The sequence below is a fragment of the Leguminivora glycinivorella genome, chromosome 24 (genome assembly GCF_023078275.1).
Source record: "Leguminivora glycinivorella isolate SPB_JAAS2020 chromosome 24, LegGlyc_1.1, whole genome shotgun sequence".
Classification (NCBI taxonomy): Eukaryota; Metazoa; Arthropoda; class Insecta; order Lepidoptera; family Tortricidae; genus Leguminivora; species Leguminivora glycinivorella.
In genome coordinates, this window is record NC_062994.1 from 10,153,026 (window position 1) to 10,173,301 (window position 20,276).

Genomic DNA, 20,276 nt, shown 5'->3' on the forward strand with positions numbered 1-20,276 from the left:
ACAGTGCAAAGTGCAATTTAGTACTGAAAGAATTTTTATTTTGAGACCACAATTTTTATTGAAAATTCATTTAATATAAAAATAAATAAAAAGTGATGTAATTTTACATATATTTCATTTACTATAGGTATTATACGTTAAGTTTTTATGTGTATTTACCTATAGTGTACATATTTAGGTACATAGTAACGTATAGATAACATTTAAAAATAGAAAGATCATAGAAAATTAGGTATAAGTTCTTATTGGTACAAAATACAATAATAAAATTGAGGTTAAAGTCAACTTTAAGAATAAATGCAATATCTATTTTAACGATTCGATAGAATCTACATTATTTTGTACACGTTCTTAAAGTAAAATAAATAACTTAGGTAGAAATAAATAGTTTACACTAATTATCCTAAAATAAATAAATGGGAGCTCATGATAGTCAAAACGAAATAAACACATACATACATACAATCATAATAGTCAAAACGAAATAAATGAAAGAAAACGAAAAAAAAGCCTACGCCACAATTTAACCTTTTCTAACAATTTAATAAATTAATAAATAAATAAATTAAAAAAAGTACATGAGGCAAGATCGTACGTAAGACCTTGGTATGTCAACGGATAGCAATTTTATTAGGGAAAAAAACATACATCACTTCATTCGATTTAAACAAAAAACGTAATCAAGTAAACGTCAAATTGACATACAACTTTAAAGCACAATTCTCATTTGATATGTATTATGATACATATAATCTACAAATATAAAACGTGTTTTTGGTGAACTTGAATGTTATACCTAAAAATGATGATAAACCGTTATTATTATAAATAAATTACCCTATTTTAGGTACGGTAGACATAACTTAAACCTAAAGTGACTGTAGATAGACCTGTAATCTCAGTATTTCTGTTGTTTTTGGTTACTGACCATATTTTATTAATTTTTTTGGGGTAATTTCGACAGAAGGATAATAACGAACAGTATTATCCGAGAGACGAAATATCCCAAACATATTAAACAAGAGTGTTCGGTATATCCCTGTCCCAAAATCCCCACGGCGTATAATGAGGTGGGGACAAATGGGTATTCATATAAATAGCTCTTGTTCCCATCTGTACCTGGTGGGGACAATAGGGAATGAGGGGGCAATTGATAAAAAAAAACTATGGTTCTTTCTATCAGACTTAAGTAGGTTCTTATGATTCATGAGTACATGAACAAATTATCAGAATTTTGTTGGAATTTATGATGAAATAAAAATAAATTATACTATACTATATTTAAGTCAGACCAAGCTAAGTTAGCAGTGATTTTAATAGGACAGACTTTTGTCAAGTTAGACAGTTTGTATCAGTCAATATGTTTGGTGTTTATCGTGTCAGTGCTGCACTCTATTGGCAGAATATTGCAGTAAAACCCCGTAGGAATATACCGAAAGTTACCGAACAACGAATCTACTGGGACTAGAGGGAGAGAGGCATACAACTACACCCGGGTTAGAAGAGGCCGGATATACGTCGCTGGCTTCTCGTGAGCTCTGTAGGGACTGTTGGAGGTGATGTCTTCTAAATCGGAGTCCTGGAAAAAAAAGATTTTATTAAGTATTTTGTATTTAATTTGAAAACAAATTCGGCACTGAACAAACGGAGAACTTACACACATAATAATGCTGATACGCAATAATGTGTCATCCCACATGCATTTTGCAATAAGATGTCAACTCAAAAATTAGACGATTAAAGTTGACATTTTATTGCAAAATTCATGTGGAATAACACATTATTGCGTATCAGCATCCTATACGGTGAAATTTTAACAACACTATATATAACACTACACTATATATACACATAGGTAGATAACTCTGCGTTGATACATTCAATAAATAATTAAAAAAAAACATCCATGACTCAGAAACAGATTAAATATCTGCTCATCACAAAAATAAATGCCCTTACCGGGATTCGAACCCGAGACCGCGGCGTATAAGGCAGGATCACTATTCACTACGCGATAGGCCAGGGGCCCGTTTCTCGAAAGGTACAAGCCTTGAATTACAAGTGCGCAAACTGTAAAATCGTATGGGTTTCCATGGAAACACACTTGTAACTTGTAATACAAGACTTTCTGTCTTTTTTTCCCCCCAGGGGCCCATTCTCGAATCTACAAGTTACAATTGGTGGTCAATGTGTGACATGTCTAATATGACAAGTTGGAAAGAGATTTCCGCTTAAAACTTGTGTTTTAAGAAATGGTTCCCAGACCGCAAATCCAAATAAACATAAACATTAACAAACTGGTTGTCGACAGGTTTGCGAATAAAGGCAGGAAAGTCAAGGAATGCAAAGGTAAGGTCGCCGGTTCAGTCCCGGTGAAAGCGCTTTCTCCTGATCCTATCGTGATGGGCTGCGGGGTCGAGAAATCCATGGGATGGGTATACAATTCAACAGTTTCAAACGGAACGGAGAGAGGTAGGATCGAGTATTATAGGAGTTACTGTCAAAGTAAAATATGTAATCACAGTGCATGACTGCCATCTCTCGACACAAGATTTCAACTTTTAAACCTCAGTTTTGACAATTTGGCCCATATTCTTAGCTTGATATACTGTGTTAAAATGTCAAATATTAATATTAGCGCCATCTAGCCGAGCGTTCCCCAAAGGCAAAGACATATAAAACTCCGTATAGACGGACAAAGTCTAAGAAAAAAACGTACCTCAAAGCCATAGAGAAAAAGGTACGGTGGCCTAGATGACGTTACACCTTTGGGGAATGCTCGGCTAAATGGCGCTAATATTAATATTTGACATTTTAACACATATCAAGCTAAGAATATGGGCCAAATTGTCAAAACTGAGGTTCAAAAGTTTTAAGCCTGTGTCGAGAGATGGCAGCCTATGACTGTGATTACACATTTTACTTTGACAGTAACTCTATGTAATACTCGATCCTCTTTGGTAGTAAGTACGCCAGGGGTACCTGGGTCTCTACTGATTCCCATAAAGTCTTAAGTCATAATTCTGACATTTTCGTTAGTAATAATTTGGTTTTTCTTAGAAACGAGTAACTTTTCAGGCCCCGTAGCCAAATGGCATTTCTGCGACGCGAAACGAAAACGAAACGCCGCGAAAGGTAGTCTGGCTCTGTCACGCCAATACGCAACAGCGATAGATATCTACGAGCGTTTCGTGAGCTACGAAGAGCTACGAAGGAGTAGCTGTCTATTTCCATCGCTCTTGCGTATTGGCGCGACAAAGCCAGACTACCTTTCGCGGCGTTTCGGTTTCGTTTCGCGTCGCAGAAATGCCAATTGGCTACGGCACCTGACCTCAGCGGGGTCCATGCTGCGTGACTAGCGACTACGGGCCCCAGTCGGGAGACTCTTCCTCGGGGTGTGTTGGTGTTGCGCATGCTCGTAGTATATCACCTGCAAACCCCCCACTCCCCACTAGTAGATGAGTAGATTAAACGAACTGACCTCAGCGGGGTCCATGTTACGCGACTACTCGCGAGACTTCTCCTCGTGATCGTAGTGGTGTTTCACTCATAGTATATCAATTTGCAGACCCTACCCACTACTAGATGAGTAGATTAAACGAACTGACCTCAGCGGGGTCCATGTTACGCGACTCCTCGCGAGACTCCTCGTGATCGTAGTGGTGTTTCACTCATAGGTAGTATATCAATCTGCAGGCCCCACCCACTAGTAAATGAGTAGATTGAATGAACTGACCTCAGCGGGGTCCATGTTACGCGACTCCTCGCGAGACTCCTCGTGATCGTAGTGGTGTTTCACTCATAGGTAGTATATCAATCTGCAGGCCCCACCCACTAGTAGATGAGTAGATTGAATGAACTGACCTCAGCGGGGTCCATGTTGCGCAACTCCTCGCGAGACTCCTCCTCGTGATCGTAGTGGTGTTTCACTCATATTATATCAATCTGCAAACCACACCCACTAGTAGATGAGTAGATTGAATGAACTGACCTCAGCGGGGTCCATGTTACGCGACTCCTCGCGAGACTCCTCCTCGTGATCGTAGTGGTGTTTCACTCATAGTATATCAATCTGCAGATCCCACCCACTAGTAGATGAGTAGATTGAATGAACTGACCTCAGCGGGGTCCATGTTACGCGACTCCTCGCGAGACTCCTCCTCGTGATCGTAGTGGTGTTGAACTCATAGTATATCAATCTGCAGACCACACCCACTAGTAGATGAGTAGATTGAATGAACTGACCTCAGCGGGGTCCATGTTACGTGACTCCTCGCGAGACTCCTCCTCGTGATCGTAGTGGTGTTGAACTCATAGTATATCAATCTGCAGACCCCCCCCCCTAGTAGATGAGTAGATTGAATGAACTGACCTCAGCGGGGTCCATGTTACGCGACTCCTCGCGAGACTCCTCCTCGTGATCGTAGTGGTGTTTCCCTCATAGTATATCAATCTGCAGACCCCACCCCCCACTATAGTAGATTGAATGAGCTGACCTCAGCGGGGTACATGTTACGCGACTCCTCGCGAGATTCCTTCTCGTGATCGTAGTGGTATTGAACTCATAGTATATCAATCTGCAGACCCCACCCCCCACTATAGTAGATTGAATGAACTGACCTCACTGTTACGTGACTACTCGCGAGACTCCTCTTCGTGTCGTGATCGTAGGGGTGTTGAACTCGTAGTATATCAATCTGCAGACCCCACCCCCTAGTAGATGAGTAGATTGAATGAACTGACCTCAGCGGGGTCCATGCTGCGCGACCAAGGGCCCCAGCCGGGAGACTCCTCCTCGTGATCGTAGTGATGCTGGTGTTGCGCGTGCTCGTAGTATATCACCTGCAGACAAACATACATACATTTAGTGTTGAATATTTTTTTTTTTAGTATAAATAGGTAGACGTTTGACCACGATTACACCTGATGGTAAGTGATGATGCGGTCTACGGTGGAGCACGCTTACCTATTTTACTCCCACACTGGCTGTTATAAATGTTAAGTATACACGTATAAGATGAAATATCAGAAGAGCATACCATCCCAGACAAGAAAATGCGACCGCCTAAAGAACGCGCATACACTACACCACACATAGATGGCGCCACAAAAAATATTCTATATACATAGAAAACATCCATGACTCAGGAACAAATATCTGTGCTCATCACACAAATGCCCTTACCGGGATTCGAACCCAGGACCGTAGCTTAGCAGGCAGGGTCACTAGCGACTGATCCAAACCGGTCGTCGCTAAAAATAAAACTGCTTGGTGCTAGAAAGAAGAGAATGTCTATAATTTGTGGCAAACTTCGTACGCATTCAATAGTCAATCAAAATTATGTGCTACCAAATAATAAAATAAATGTGTGTCGAATCGAATCCATATAGCGCTTAAAGACATGCACCTAAAACCTAGGTAAAACAAGTTTGATAAAACAGGTAAAAAAATGTAAAATCAATGAGAACATTTTTGAACGATTTCATAGGAATGTCCGTATATAAATTGTGAACAATATTGAAAATTACGTGCGCACTCAAATCTAAAAATTTCACCCATAATTTTGCAAATCCATGCCAAATTTCACCTTTAGTGCACTTCAACTAAAAGCTCGGCCACACAGGCGCGTTTTGATAGCGTAGGCGGAGCGGTAACGGAGCGGAACGGTAGCGGTGCGCTGGACAAACGCTGGCGTTGCGCCCAGCGGACGCCGGCGGGAACTAACGAGCGCGGATTGCGAGCGGAATGCGCGCGGATTGCGAGCGGAACGCCAGCGTTCCGCCGGCTCACCGCTATCATTGCGCTCCGCTGACGCTCCGCTAACGCTACGCTATCAAAACGCTTTATTTGTGCCGGAGGCTTAACTCTGACCCGTATTGCTAAGAGAATAAGAATCTAAATTGAAAAACAGAAGATGGGTGAGAGATTTGTAAATACATGTGCCCAGGCAAAGACAAGAGCGCCCAATCTTAAAGTCGGCAACGCACTTACAACCACTCTGGTGTCGCGGGTGTCCAAGCGCGTCCGAATAAAACATGACTGGGGACCGGTGGATCCTATTTCATTAAAAAAATATAATTTAACATTAAATTGAATTAATTATAAACAAAGAGGATCGAGCATTATAGAGAGTTACTGTCAAAGTAAAATGTGTAATCACAGTGCATAGACTGCCATCTCTCGACACAAGCTTAGAACTTTTGAACCTCAGTTTTGACAAGTTGGCCCATATTCTTAGCTTGATATGTGTTAAAATGTCAAATATTAATATTAGCGCCATCTTGCCGAGCGTCCCCCAAAGGTGTATCGCCATGTAGGTAACCGAACATTTTTCTGTATGGTTTTGAGGTACGTTTTTTTCTTAGACTTTATCTGTCTATACGGAGTTACATATGTCTTTGATTATAAACCAATCATAAATAAACATTTTGTATATGAAAGTAGACCTCTGAATTAAAACAAATAAATTACTTAGATTAGACTATTCGTAGAAAATAAGTACGTATTATTTGTGTTCATCTTGGAGAAATGGGCCAACTGAGATAAGTAGATTATTTGTGTAATTATTTTATCTTAATTACGTAAATAAGTATATAACTCACGTCTGTATTAAAAAAAAAAGAGTTTAAGGAAATTCTTCACATGGATTATAAACAGAATTCGAACAATTGGGCATCATTCTAACAACGTAAGGGTGCGCGCTCACGGGTGACAAAGTTGCTCGGCGACTTACGTATTTGTATGAAAAGTTGCGTCGCTTCGTGAGCGCACTTTCATACTAGCCCATGGTCGCGACAAAAAAGTCGCTTCGAAAAGTCGCCCGTGGGCGCACTCTCTAGAATAGAATAGAATAGAATAACATTTATTCGTGAACACAGGCAAGACAAAATACACATAATAACAATAAGACAGAAAATAATGAAGTGCCACGAAATGGCCTCATCTCAGCGTGTTGCTGGGGACTTCCAGCGCTGATCTTCCGATGAGACCACCAAGTGAGAAAGATCCACGGAGGGTAACAGACAAAAGACGCCCAACTGTCCGATCTCTGATTATAAAACACTGAGATCGTGAGAGGAAGGCTTGTGTACATTGAGCTGCAAAGTTGCATGGAGAAATGATGAATGAATTCATTGAGAAAATCGCCATGCACTTTTACAGCTCACCTTTATTTTATGCATACTCGTATAGTTACGTTAGGAATATCTGTGTACTCTCATTTGTCCCTAATTCACACTAGGGTACATTTTTTTTCTTTTAATTAACGAAACAATGTATGGATGTACACAAGCATATTATTAAAGTTTCGCCAAACTGTAGAACAGTTTGTTGGCGATGCGCTCCATCTTATCTAAAAATTTTGAAAAACCCCCGACCGCGACATAGACCGATTTTCATGAAACATTGCTAAGAACACTCCCGACTAACTCAGCTTTCAGACAAAAAAAAACTAAATTTAAATCGGTTCATCCGTTTGGGAGCTACGATGCCACATACAGACACACACACACAGACAGACAGATAAACAGACAGACACACAGACAGACACGTCAAACTTATAACACCCCTTCGTTTTTGCGTCGGGGGTTAAAAATAACAATTTACTACCTACTATAACTCTGTCAAACAAGTCTGTCAGTAAATAAGAACAAAGAAAACTATATGCGTCCTTTTCTTTAGGGAGCTAGAGAAAAGGATACCTATAGTTTTCTTTGTTCTTATTTACTGACAGACTTGTTTGACAGAGTATAAATCACCTTCATTTGTTTCGACAAGGACATAATTTATTCTCATCTGTCACCACTGGTCAAGTTGATGGTTAAACGGTTATAAAAAATCTACGTCTACTTATTTTTAAATTTGAATGCAAATTCCAACTATCAGAGAAAGTAAACCAGATTTAAAATCGTCCTGATGTCGTAAAATGTCTACAAAATTTGAATTAATTTACAACCGTCTGCGAGAAAGCAAGAGTTAGGTATCTAATTAGCTACGGGCCTGCGATAATATGTTATATAAGTACACAAAAAATACGAGTACCTATCTCTCACGATCTTAACTATTTGGGCATTTTCGGGAAAAAAGTTTCAAAACATTTCTTTCAAAATGGGTAGATTTACCCCTATATTCATAAACGTTCAAGTTATCAAGCCGATAAAGTTCGTTTGTCCCTTTCTGACGTATTGGTGTGATAGAAAGGGACAAACGAACTTTATCGGCTTGATAACTTTAGTGAACGTTTATGAATAAGGGGGTTGATGTTTTTCCTACTCAGAATCATGAGCCCTTTCGATCCTACTATAGGTAAAAAAGCGTCCCAAATTTAATATTTCCACTTCGTTACCATTTTTCAAACAGCGGTTACAAAGTGGAAAGTATGCAAAATAATAGAAATATTGGGACCATTTTTTTGACTCCTGTTTTTTGTCCTAGATCGAAAGCGAGTGATTCTGAGTTGGAAAAACATAAAATTTACCTACCTTAGAAACATTATATTTAGTGATTGTTCTCGCGTAAATAACCTTTTCAGTACAGATGGTGTTTTTTTTTACGCACTAGTGCGAGAAGTGGTTCATTATATGCCAGGTCGAAACTTCGGAAGGCCATCTGTACTGAAAAACGTCGTACGATACACGTGCGAAAAGGAAATTCGTAACTCGTGTCGATTTAAAACACTCCCTTCGGTCGTGTTTTAATTTATCGCCACTCGTTTCGAACTTCCTTTTTTACGCACTTGTATCGTAATGTACTATTGTCTCATTGTGATTGCGGCCTTCGAAATGTATTAGGTGATCGTTGAGTCGTTTCGTTCATTTATTTATTAACCCCGGACGCAAAAACGACGGGGTGTTATATGTATGTTTGACGTGTCTGTCTGTTTGTCTGTCTGTCTGCCTGTCTGTCTGACTGTGTGTGTCTGTCTGAGGCATTGTAGCTCCCGAATGGATGAAACGATTTCGATTTAGTTTTTTTTCTCTTTGAAAGCTGAGTTAGTCGGGAGTGTTCTTAGCCATGTTTCATGAACTTCTGTCCACTATGTCGGGGATTTTTTCAAAATTTCAATTTTGTGGTTAAGTTATAGGCAAAATTTTATTTTAGTTCGGTTTGTGGAAGCTGGAGTTTTAATTTTTTTGACCCTTGATGAACACAGATATTTGATCCTGAGTCATGGATGTTTTCTATGTATATAAGTATTTGTATATTATATACATATATCGTTGTCTGAGTACCTACAACACAAGCCACCTTGAGCTTACCGTGGGACTCAGTCAATCTGTGTAAGAATGTCCTACATTATTTATTTATTTTACGAATTAATTGCGGTATTATTTTACACACAATAAATGGTAATACGTCACTATAGGTAGGTATTATTTTTCTTCGTTTCTCTAGAAATTCTTGCTACCTATGTTCTTCTCGAATTACATCGATGAGTCATGACCAACACTGCAGACTAACAAATGACCATACTTTGATCCTATCATGGTTCGTGACTTGAAGAGTGAAAGTAAGGAGTTTTCGAGATGTTTTGTACCGAACAGGTTTACGTAACTGTTCTTAATTTAAATGACGATCATGATCAGTGAATAAGCTTCAATAGAGTTACTAAAAGCAAATACATAAGTAGCTCCGTATAGACGGATAAAGTCTAAGAAAAAAACGTACCTCAAAGCCCTAGAGAAAAAGGTACGGTGGCTTAGATGGCGTAATCCGGTTTCCTCACGATGTTTTCCTTCACCGAAAAGCGACTGGCAAATATCAAATTACATAACGTATTATACGATAGTATCCTTTTATTAATTACTAGCTTTTGCCCGCGGCTTCTCTCGCGTTAGAAAGAGACAAAAAGTAGCCTATGTCACTCTCCATCCCTTCAACTATCTTCACCTAAAACATCACGTCAATTCGTCGCTCCGTTTTGCCGTGAAAGACGGAGAAACAAACAGACACACACACTTTCCCATTTATAATATAATATTAGTATGGATTACACTGTGCCAAAGTATCAAAACAACATCTAAAACTAATCAAATCTTTCATTCAGAATTGATTGTATTAATTCACTATCAAGTTAAACACCAGCAAGTCAAGTAAAGCAACAAATTAACCGACCGGTCGACCAACAGGTCTGAAAGCGGCCGTGCCTCTTACCCATATACATGCGGACATACAAACATACATACATCCGATTAACGCATCGCAAACGTGAGTTGATTCATAATTGTATCCTAATTTTCCCACGCGAAACGTGGTAGTGATTAGTCCGTTATCTATTTAAAAGAAATCATGCAGGCAATTTCTCGACACAAGCTTAGAACTTTTGAACCTCTGTTTTGACAATTTGGCCCATATTCTTAGCTTGATATGTGTTAAAATGTCAAATATTAATATTAGCGCCATCTAGCCGAGCGTCTCCCAAAGGTGTATCGCCATCAAGTTCACCGTACCTTTTTAGGGTTCCGTAGTCAAGTATGCCATGTCTGTCTGTCCGTCCGTCCGTCCGTCCGTACGCGGATAATCTCAGTAACCGTTAGCACTAGAAAGCTGAAATTTGGTACCAATATGTGTATCAATCACGCCAACAAAGTGCAAAAATAATAAATGGAAAAAAATGTTTTATTAGGGTACTCCCCCTAAATGTACAGTGGGGCTGATTTTTTTTTTCATTCCAACCCCAACATGTGATATATTGTTGGATAGGTATTTACAAATGAATAAGGGTATACTCAGATCGTTTTTTGATAATATTAATATTTTTGGAAATAATCGCTCCTAAAGAAAAAAAAAGTGCGTCCCCCCCTCTAACTTTTGAACCATATGTTTAAAAAATATGAAAAAAATCACAAAAGTAGAACTTTATAAATACTTTCTAGGAAAATTGTTTTGAACTTTATAGGTTCAGTAGTTTTTGAGAAACATATGGAAAACTACGGAACCCTACACTGAGTGTGGCCCGACACGCTCTTGGCCGGTTTTTCTGTATGGTTTTGAGGTACGTTTTTTTCTTAGACTTTATCTGTCTACACGGAGTTACATATGTCTTTGGTATAATATACAAATCGATACTTAATCGATGAATTCATCATCATCATCATTTCAGCCACTGCTGAGCATAGGCCTCCCTTCGTGTACGCCACTTATCCCGGTCCTGGGATAATCTCATCCAGATATGCCCCGCAGTTTTTCGAATGTCGTCTACCCAACGAGCCAACGGATGCCATACTTAATATTATAAATGGGAAATTGTGTGTCAGTTTGTTGGTCCGTCTTTCACGGCAAAACGGAGCGACGGATTAACGTGATTTATTAAGGAGATAGTTGAAGGGATGGAGAGTGACATAGGCTACTTTTTGTCTTTTTCTGACGCTAGCGAAGCCGCCAGCAAGTGCTATAGTCATAGGGCTTACGGCGAAATTCTGGTCAAAAGCTGCACTTTATGCAGAAAGCAAGCCACTTTGCACAGTGATACTAGGGACCAATATAAACGTTTTCATCCGAGGAAACACGATTTTCATCCACTAGAATTCAAGATGGCGGACATTTTCCAAAATGGCGGCCGCATATTTTTAAAAATTTGTAGAATCGTAACGGCTGCACCGATTTTGATGGTTGGAGTGTCTATCGCATTGTATTGAAGCATAAATTAATATAAAAAAATAAAATTATAAAAAAATTAAGATGGCGGCCGAATAATAAGAAAAATATAAAAATTTCAAACTTTTTTTTTCATTCTCGTGCAATTTACCAATAAATTTTATATGATATGGTCACATTTTTATGTATTTAAATTGAACCTGATAATATTATCTACATAATTAATTAAAAATCATGAAAATCCGTTGAGTAGTTTTTGAACTATACTCATTTGAAATGGAGCGCGCGGATTTGAAAGACGTTTTCGCACGTGATGTAAACAATTTTGGAATCATAACGGCTGCACCGATTTTAATGGTTGGGGTAGCTATCAGTTTGTATTAAAACATTTATTTATACAAAAATTAAAATCATTTAAAAAATGAAGATGGCGGCCGAATAATAAAAAAAATATGAAATTTTCAATTTTTTTTATTCTCACGAAATTTACAAATAGTTTTTCTACCATATGGTCACATTTCTATTTATTTAAATTAAATCTGATATTAACTTCTACAAAATAAAACAAAAAAACATTAAAATCCGTTCAGTAGTTTTTGAACTATACGCATTGAAAATGAAGCGCGCGGGTTTGAAAGACGTCTTTGCACTTGATATGTGATGCATCGTATCATTTGGTACCGCTATACACGCAAGACTGATTATTTATTTTGGTCACAACTTACTATATTACTATTCAGAATCAATGTTTTTAGTATTTATATACATTATTAGTTTTTTATTCCGAGTTTAGGTATATTTAGACAACCCCCGTAAACTTGACCATCACATAATTTTTATTTTAATACGTAAAAGAACTTAAATGCACATAACATAACATTTATATTAATAGCAATTGTCCTTTCCGAGGACTCCAGAGATAATTTTCGACAACTCCTGTAGGCCAAACCGCCAAATTAATAAGTCTGCGGTAGCTGAACATCTGCTACAGTCGGGACCAAACCACTGGATCGAGCTCCATAGTCCCAAAATTCTATCAACGGAACGTCTGTTCTACAGCAGAAAAGTACGTGAAGCGATTGAAATTAGGAAGCATCGAAATTTCAACCAAAATGAGGGACAGGGAATTTCTTCTTCGTGGAATCCAGTGATTAGCAAATGTAAGCGTGAAAAAACACCGAGGGACACACCGGCTGATGTCGTGAGTGTTGTGTGTCTAGGCAAAGTGACAACCCTAGCGCAAAAGTGAATAATCAAGAACAAGTGCGGGTAGTTCGAGAAACTCGCGCGGCTAGAAGATGTTGATGCAATTCCTCGCCAGTCTACCCGTGACCACGAACATAATGTGATGTTCGAAACGTCGGGCCTAATATAAATGTAAGTGTTTACGCGATTAAGTCCCGTTTTGTTCTAAAATTATAACTCCTGTAGGGGCTACGGAAACATTATTAATACAAAACATATTTTTTGCTTCTCGTCTAGGTTATACTGAAAGATAAAAGAGATACAAAATAATATCAAACAAGGAAATAATGATAACATTATTAATACATTGCATTATTTGCATTGCGCCGCGCAGGGTAGACCCACAACACGTACAGCGTATTGTTTCGCAGCCTTTTTCACAACCGCAATTGTCCAAGTATACATATTCATACCATATCTCCCTGTTTTCAGACCACTGCAGTACCCAACTATCATTGTACGTCTTCCAACCCCAGGATGATGGCATAGGCACAGAAGTAATATCCAGAATATGGGGCGTTGTTATACGACACGGAGTGCTGCCGATGTTGGTTAGGTACTAATTTATTTTCGGTAGTACTTAAACAGTTTCTTGCTCACCAAGTTGAACTGGAGTGAACTTTTCAAGCATGGCGATTATTCCTCCAGGAAGAGTTTGTAGTTACTGCGATGTTTCTATCAAAGCTGGTATAACTTAACTTAACGTATCAGACGTAAAAGCGTAAAAACCACGAATAGCAGTAGTACCTTATACTCCGGTAGGTTATTCTCATTTGAAGTCTTAAGAAAATATACTAGATAAGAATTGGAAATTTCCCAATATAATTAGCTCCATAGATCACATGCTTAAATGCCAAATTGGGACCGTTCTTAACACATATTTTAGTGAGCAAGCATGGACTCAGGCCTGTTTACCGGTATGGTTTGGCGGCTGAGGCACTCGTAAAGTGTCATTTTGCCGTCATTCCTGCCTCCATTTACATCACGTCCGATCTCGCACGTAACGCCCTGAAAGCCTCCACGGCTACAAACTGCGAGATAAACTCAACGAAGGGCATGGGACACTCTAGCATCCGTTACCACCCTGAACTCACTCGAGGTCTCACATGAGGCAAATACCTTTCGAGGCTCTAAGCTAGGTCCAACCAAACCCGAATCTGGCCACTGACTTTACGTCTATCCTTCACCCGAAGACTCCAGTGGTTTTTATTTAAATACCAAGACATCTGTATCGGAAGATGTGATGATACGCGTGAGTCCCTGTTCCGCCATATCTTTTGGGCGAGGTACAATGAGGCTATCAGCTTCTTCCGGTTACGTTCCTATGGTTTACCCTGAAATAGCAGAGCAAATGTTTTCTGAGGAAGTAAATTGTTTAGAAAAAAAAATCACCACACTTATAACATCAACAGGCTATAGTTTCTGGAAAAAGTATTGTTGGTTGTCATGCTGAACAGTGTATTCCTGGAGGAATAATGGCCATGCTTGAAAACTTGATCCGCAGACTCAACATTTATCGATTAACTTGGTGCGCTTGGAACTGTTTCCAACCAAAATTAATAACCAGCATCCCACCAACATCGCCAGCACTACAAAAACATACGCTCCTTGTCGCAGAAAACAAGTTATTTTATACATAGATATTTCTGAAGCCCCTAAGTTGTCGAAAATTATCTCTGGAGTCCTCGGAAAGGACAATTTTATTGCTATTAATACAAATGTTATGTTATGTGCATTTAAGTTCTTTTACGTATTAAAATACAAATTATGTGATGGTCAAGTTTACGGGGGTTATCTAAATATACCTAAACTCGGAATAAAAAACTAATAATGTATATAAATACTAAAAACATTGATTCTGAATAGTAATATAGTAAGTTGTGACCAAAATAAATAATCAGTCTTGCGTGTATAGCGGTACCAAATGATACGATGCATCACATATCAAGTGCAAAGACGTCTTTCAAACCCGCGCGCTTCATTTTCAATGCGTATAGTTCAAAAACTACTGAACGGATTTTAATGTTTTTTTGTTTTATTTTGCAGATGTTAATATTAGATTTTATTTAAAAAAATAAAAATGTGACCATATGGTAGAAAAACTGTTTGTAAATTTCGTGAAAATAAAAAAAAATGAAAATTTTATATTTTTTTTATTATTCGGCCGCCATCTTTATTTTTTAAATGATTTTAATTTTTATATGAATAAATGTTTTAATACAAACTGATAGCTACCCCAACCATTAAAATCGGTGCAGCCGTTATGATTCCAAAATTGTTTACATCACGTGCGAAAACGTCTTTCAAATCCGCGCGCTCCATTTCAAATGAGTATAGTTCAAAAACTACTCAATGAATTTTCATGATTTTTATTTTATTATGTAGATAATATTATCAGGTTTAATTTAAATACATAAAAATGTAACCATATCATAGAAAATTTATTAGTAAATTGCACGAGAATGAAAAAAAATAGTTTGAAATTTTCATATTTTTCTTATTATTCGGCCGCCATCTTAATTTTTTATGACTTTAATTTTTTATATTAATTAACGCTTCAATACGATGCGATAGACACCTCAACCATCAAAATCGGTGCAGCCGTTACGATTCTATAATTTTTTAAAAATATGCGGCCGCCATTTTGGAAAATGTCCGCCATCTTGAATTCTAGTGGATGAAAATCGTGTTTCCTCGGATGAAATCATTTATATTGGTCCCTAGTATCACTGTGCAAAGTGGCTTGCTTTCTGCATAAAATGCAGTTTTTTTCCGTAAGCCCTATGACTACTAGTACTTATATACATAGAAACATCCATGACTCAGGAACAAATATTTGAATGATCACACAAATAAATGCCCTATTTTTTTTATGAAATGTTAATGCGTTGGGTTTTTAATATATTCTTCTCCCGGATGCACGCTTAGGCCACGGGGCACAGAAAAAGCGAAGAAGGTCAAGAGATAGTGTAACGTATAATAAATGTGTGTGTCGCAGTAAGATAGATAAAGCCGTTATATAGTTATAACCCTAGGGATATAATTATACGTCGTAACATAGTTAAACGAAAGCGATTAATTGCTATCTTACTAGGAATATAACTATAATACGTTACTAGTTTAGTCATATAATTATATGACTGGATTAAGTTTAGTGAAATGATTGTAGGCAGGAGTGAGGCGGTGCGGCGGAGGTTTAGTTATAACCCTAGGGATATAATAATATGCCGTAACATAGCTAAATAAAAGCGATTCATAACCATCTTACTAGGAATATAATTATAATACCTTACTAGTTTAGTCATATAATTATATGACTGGATTAAGTTTAGTGAAATGATTGTAGGCAGGAGTGAGGCGGTGCGGCGGAGGTACTTATAACCCTAGGGATATAATTATATGCCGTAACATAGCTAAACAAAAGCGATTCATAACCATCTTACTAGAAATATAATTATAATACGTTACTAGTTTAGTTATATAATTATATCAGTGGATTAAACTTAGTCTAGGGATATAATTATAATACGTCTCTAGTTAAGTAATATAGTTATATTACTGGATTAAGTTCAGTAGTATAATTGTAGCAGTGTAGTGCTGCAAATTGCACTATTTGCGATAAATATCATGTTTATCTTGTCAGATTAAATTAAATAAATCGGATATTTTGAAAAGAACCGGGAGCACCGGTTCCTAAATTTTTGTCCCGGTTCTTTCGCCACCATAAAATTACCGGTATTTCCCGGAAAATCAAGAGCCGGGAAATACCGGGAGCATGCCCTAACTGTTACGTTTTAACTAATATAGCTTGGATTCGTTTGTTTAGTAACCAAACCTTGTGTACTATGTTCGATACAAAATAAACTTTGTTCTAACGTCAGTGACGGTGTTGTTATTCCAAATCGTCCCGCTATACGTATTATAAAACACTGATTTAAACTTTCACGATTTTTACACATATTTAAAATTGCAAACGGGACTTAATACATAGTAATACGCGATTACGTCCCGTTTGCAATTTTAAATACCGTATTATAATTATATTCCTAGTAAGATGGTAATCGTTTTTGTTTAGCTATGTTACGGCATATAATTATATTGCTAGGGTTATAACTATACCTCCGCCGCACCGCCGCATTCCTGCCTACAATCATTTCACTAAACTTAATCCAGTCATATAACTATATGACTAAACTAGTAACGTATCATAGTTATATTCCTAGTAAGATAGCAATTAATCGCTTTCGTTTAACTACTTATGTTACGACGTATAATTATATTCCTAGGGTTATAACTATATTAACGGCTTTATCTATCTTACTGCGACATGTGCATTAACATTTATACCGCTGCCATTTACTATATTGACTCGATCGCTTAATTGGGTTCTTGGCAGTATGTACATTTAATTATAATCTGCGTGTATTTACGATAGTAAACTTATGAGAGCTGCAATATTAATAATCATAATATTCATAAGCTTTTATTGCTAATGGTAATTAATAGGTCTTGAAAATTAGTAAGCAATTACCTACATTAGTCTTGAAAGTGCAGTTATAAAGTGAATACAAAATCCGGGTTTTCAAACTGGAAGAATGAATGAAATTGACTAACTTAAACTTAAACTTTTAAGTGGTCATGTTGATATTATCCAACTATATTAACATATGTAAAAAACACCATCTCATTCCTCTAAATAGACGTCGTGACATTGCGGACATAATTTATATTTTAAACATAACCAATGGGAACGTGGACTGCCCCGATTTGCTAGCTGAACTTTCTTTCAATACTCCATCTAGATCCAAGAGACACTTTCCTCCCCTTTCTATTCCCATCTGTACGCGCAACTACCGGCAAAACAGTTTTTTAATACGTGCGAGTAAAAGTTTAAATAAGTTAACGAAAAACTTAGACATAAACATTTTTAACAGTAATATCCAATCTGTGCGGCGTAATCTAGTGAACAATAGCTTTGAGTGAGCTTGCCCTACCCGATGACTGTAGTTTTTTAAAGCGAGTGTGTCATTTAAGCATGATATTTTTTGTTTTGTTTTGTTTAAAATCTAGTTAGATTAAGTAGGTTGCTTAGTATTGCAATGTGATAGTGTAAACCACCTAATAACTCCCAGTATGTTACTATTGGTGGGAACCTGTAATTGGCTTTTTGTAACCTAATTAAGTTAACCTTTCTGTATTAATAGCTGTTGGTTCTCCGAACAATAGTAAATAGTAAATAGTAAATAGTAAAATTATATACTTAGGTAGGAGCGATAAAATATTGGAGCTATAAAATCTGTAGGTACAGTCAAGTGTAAAAGTATGGGTGCGTACAACTTATCAAAAATATGTCCCATAGCACTTTATGTCGGCGGAATAAGGTCTCGGTACATATTTTTGAGCGGATAAAATCGATACGTATTTTTGCACTTAACTGTACTTGAGCTACCGTCAACCGGGATGACTTTAGGAGAATTTGGGGTTACTTTGATGGTGTTTGAACGGCTTTAAAATTAACATTATTCATTATTTACTGAAACTGTTCATGTTACTAATTAGATTAATAAATATTCTTGTAAATCTACCATAGAAAATCGCGAATTTACTTACAGTATGACTTTAAAACTAAATTTTCAAAGTCGTCCCTGCGTTTTAAAGCGACCCCAGTTGACCGTAGGCAAGTAGATTACTTCTATGCGCTTTATAGTTGGGTGTACTAAAAAGCGCATAAAAAACTACAAATATTCTATTGACCGTCAACTCAAGGAATCTATGCCATTACTGCATTTTCAAGTTTGCAAATGTCATAGTATCTATATCTATGAATGAGTCTTGTCCGGTTTATGTTTGCAGACAAATGCTGAGTCTTTAGATGGCAATTATTTCATTTCATACAAGTATGCAAATGTCATAAGATGATCATCAAGGCATCTCCGCTTTTATCGCCCGTAACAAGGGTCAACACCTTTGTATCATCATCATCCTCCTTGCGTTATCCCGGCATTTGCCACTGCTCATGGGAGCCTGGGGTCCGCTTTGACAACTAATCCCAAGATTAGGCGTAGGTACTAGTTTTTACGAAAGCGACTGCCATCTGACCTTCCAACCCGAAGGGTAAACTAGTCCTTATTGGAATTAGTCCGGTTTCCTCACGATGTTTTCCTTCACCGAAAAGCGACCTATATCTATCCTATATCGTATTTATTTACATGTAATATTTGACATAGTAATGCCACACCTCGGACACTGGCGATTAAATATACCAAAGAGGCCCGTCCCTAGCACACAGTCTAAGTTCGTGTAGGTGAACGCGTACTATGCTTGTACGAGTATGAGTGAGATATAACAGGTTGACTGTTCGCGTTTTTGACAGACGGTAACTGTGAGGTAACCGAGAGGGGGTGGGCGGCACTTTCAGCGGGGAGCGGCAGTGGCCATACTGTATGATAATACCCTTTATTATACTGTGGTAATGCCATTGCGTCTAATGAGAGTGTGAGTCATCTCCGCTTTTATCGCCCGTGGCGTAATAAAGGTCAACTCGGTGTCAACTGATGCACTTTCTACTGCACGCTGCATCTTGCGAGTGGCGACAGTTAAAGCACAGTATAACAGTACTATCGTACAGTATGGCCACTCCCGCTCCCCGCTGAAAGTGCCACCCACCCCCTCTCGGTTACCTCACAGTTACCGCCTGTCAAAAACGCGAACAGTCGACCTGTCATATTTCACTCATACAAGCATGGTACGCGTTCACCTACACGAGCTTAGACTGTGTGCGTAGGAACGCGCCTCCTTCATATATTGGTCGCCAGTGCCTGAGGTGCGGTTAAAGCCTCCGCCACACATAAAGCGTTTGGATAGTGTAGCGCAAGGATAATTTATATAGGATTTACAGTCTCCATACCACAGTATAATAAAGAGTACTATCGTACAGTATGGCCACTTCCGCTCCCCGCTGAAAGCGCCGCCCACCCCCTCTCGGTTACCTCACAGTTACCGCCTGTCAAAAAATCGAACAGTCAACCTGTCATATCTCACTCATACAAGCATGGTACGCGTTCACCTACACGACTTTAGAATGTGTGCTAGGAACGCGCCTCTTTCATATAAATGATCGCCAGTGTCCGAGATGTGTCCATACTAAGAATCGTACCTCATTTTTTTAGCGCCACCTATTAAATACTATCATAACTACACTGATGAGGCCTACAAATTTATTTTTTTCAAAATGTGTATTGACGTGATATCATAATATTAAAATAAAGAAGTATGTCATTTGTTAAATTTGTTTTTTATCATGCAGAAACGTCTGCGAGCCGGGGCCCCGGCAAGGCCAGAGGACGCAGGTTCGAGTCCTGCCGGTGTGAATTTTCCCATTCTTCCTTTAATTTAAAAACATATGTCATTTGTTCTTATACGCAAAAATATTTCG

General features: G+C 38.1%; 1 protein-coding gene across 1 annotated transcript in view; it reads right to left on the bottom strand.

Moving 5' to 3' along the window:
- Positions 1–567: 567 nt before the first annotated feature.
- The window catches only part of LOC125238807, a 70,682-nt gene continuing 50,973 nt past the window's right edge, over positions 568–20,276 (bottom strand). Inside the window, exons 7-8 of the mRNA XM_048146250.1 lie at positions 4,744–4,842; positions 568–1,579 (exon numbers count right to left, since the gene is read on the bottom strand). Of these exons, the coding sequence (XP_048002207.1) occupies positions 1,487–1,579; positions 4,744–4,842 (192 nt within the window). The 3' untranslated portion in view covers positions 568–1,486. The remainder of the gene's footprint in view (positions 1,580–4,743; positions 4,843–20,276) is intronic.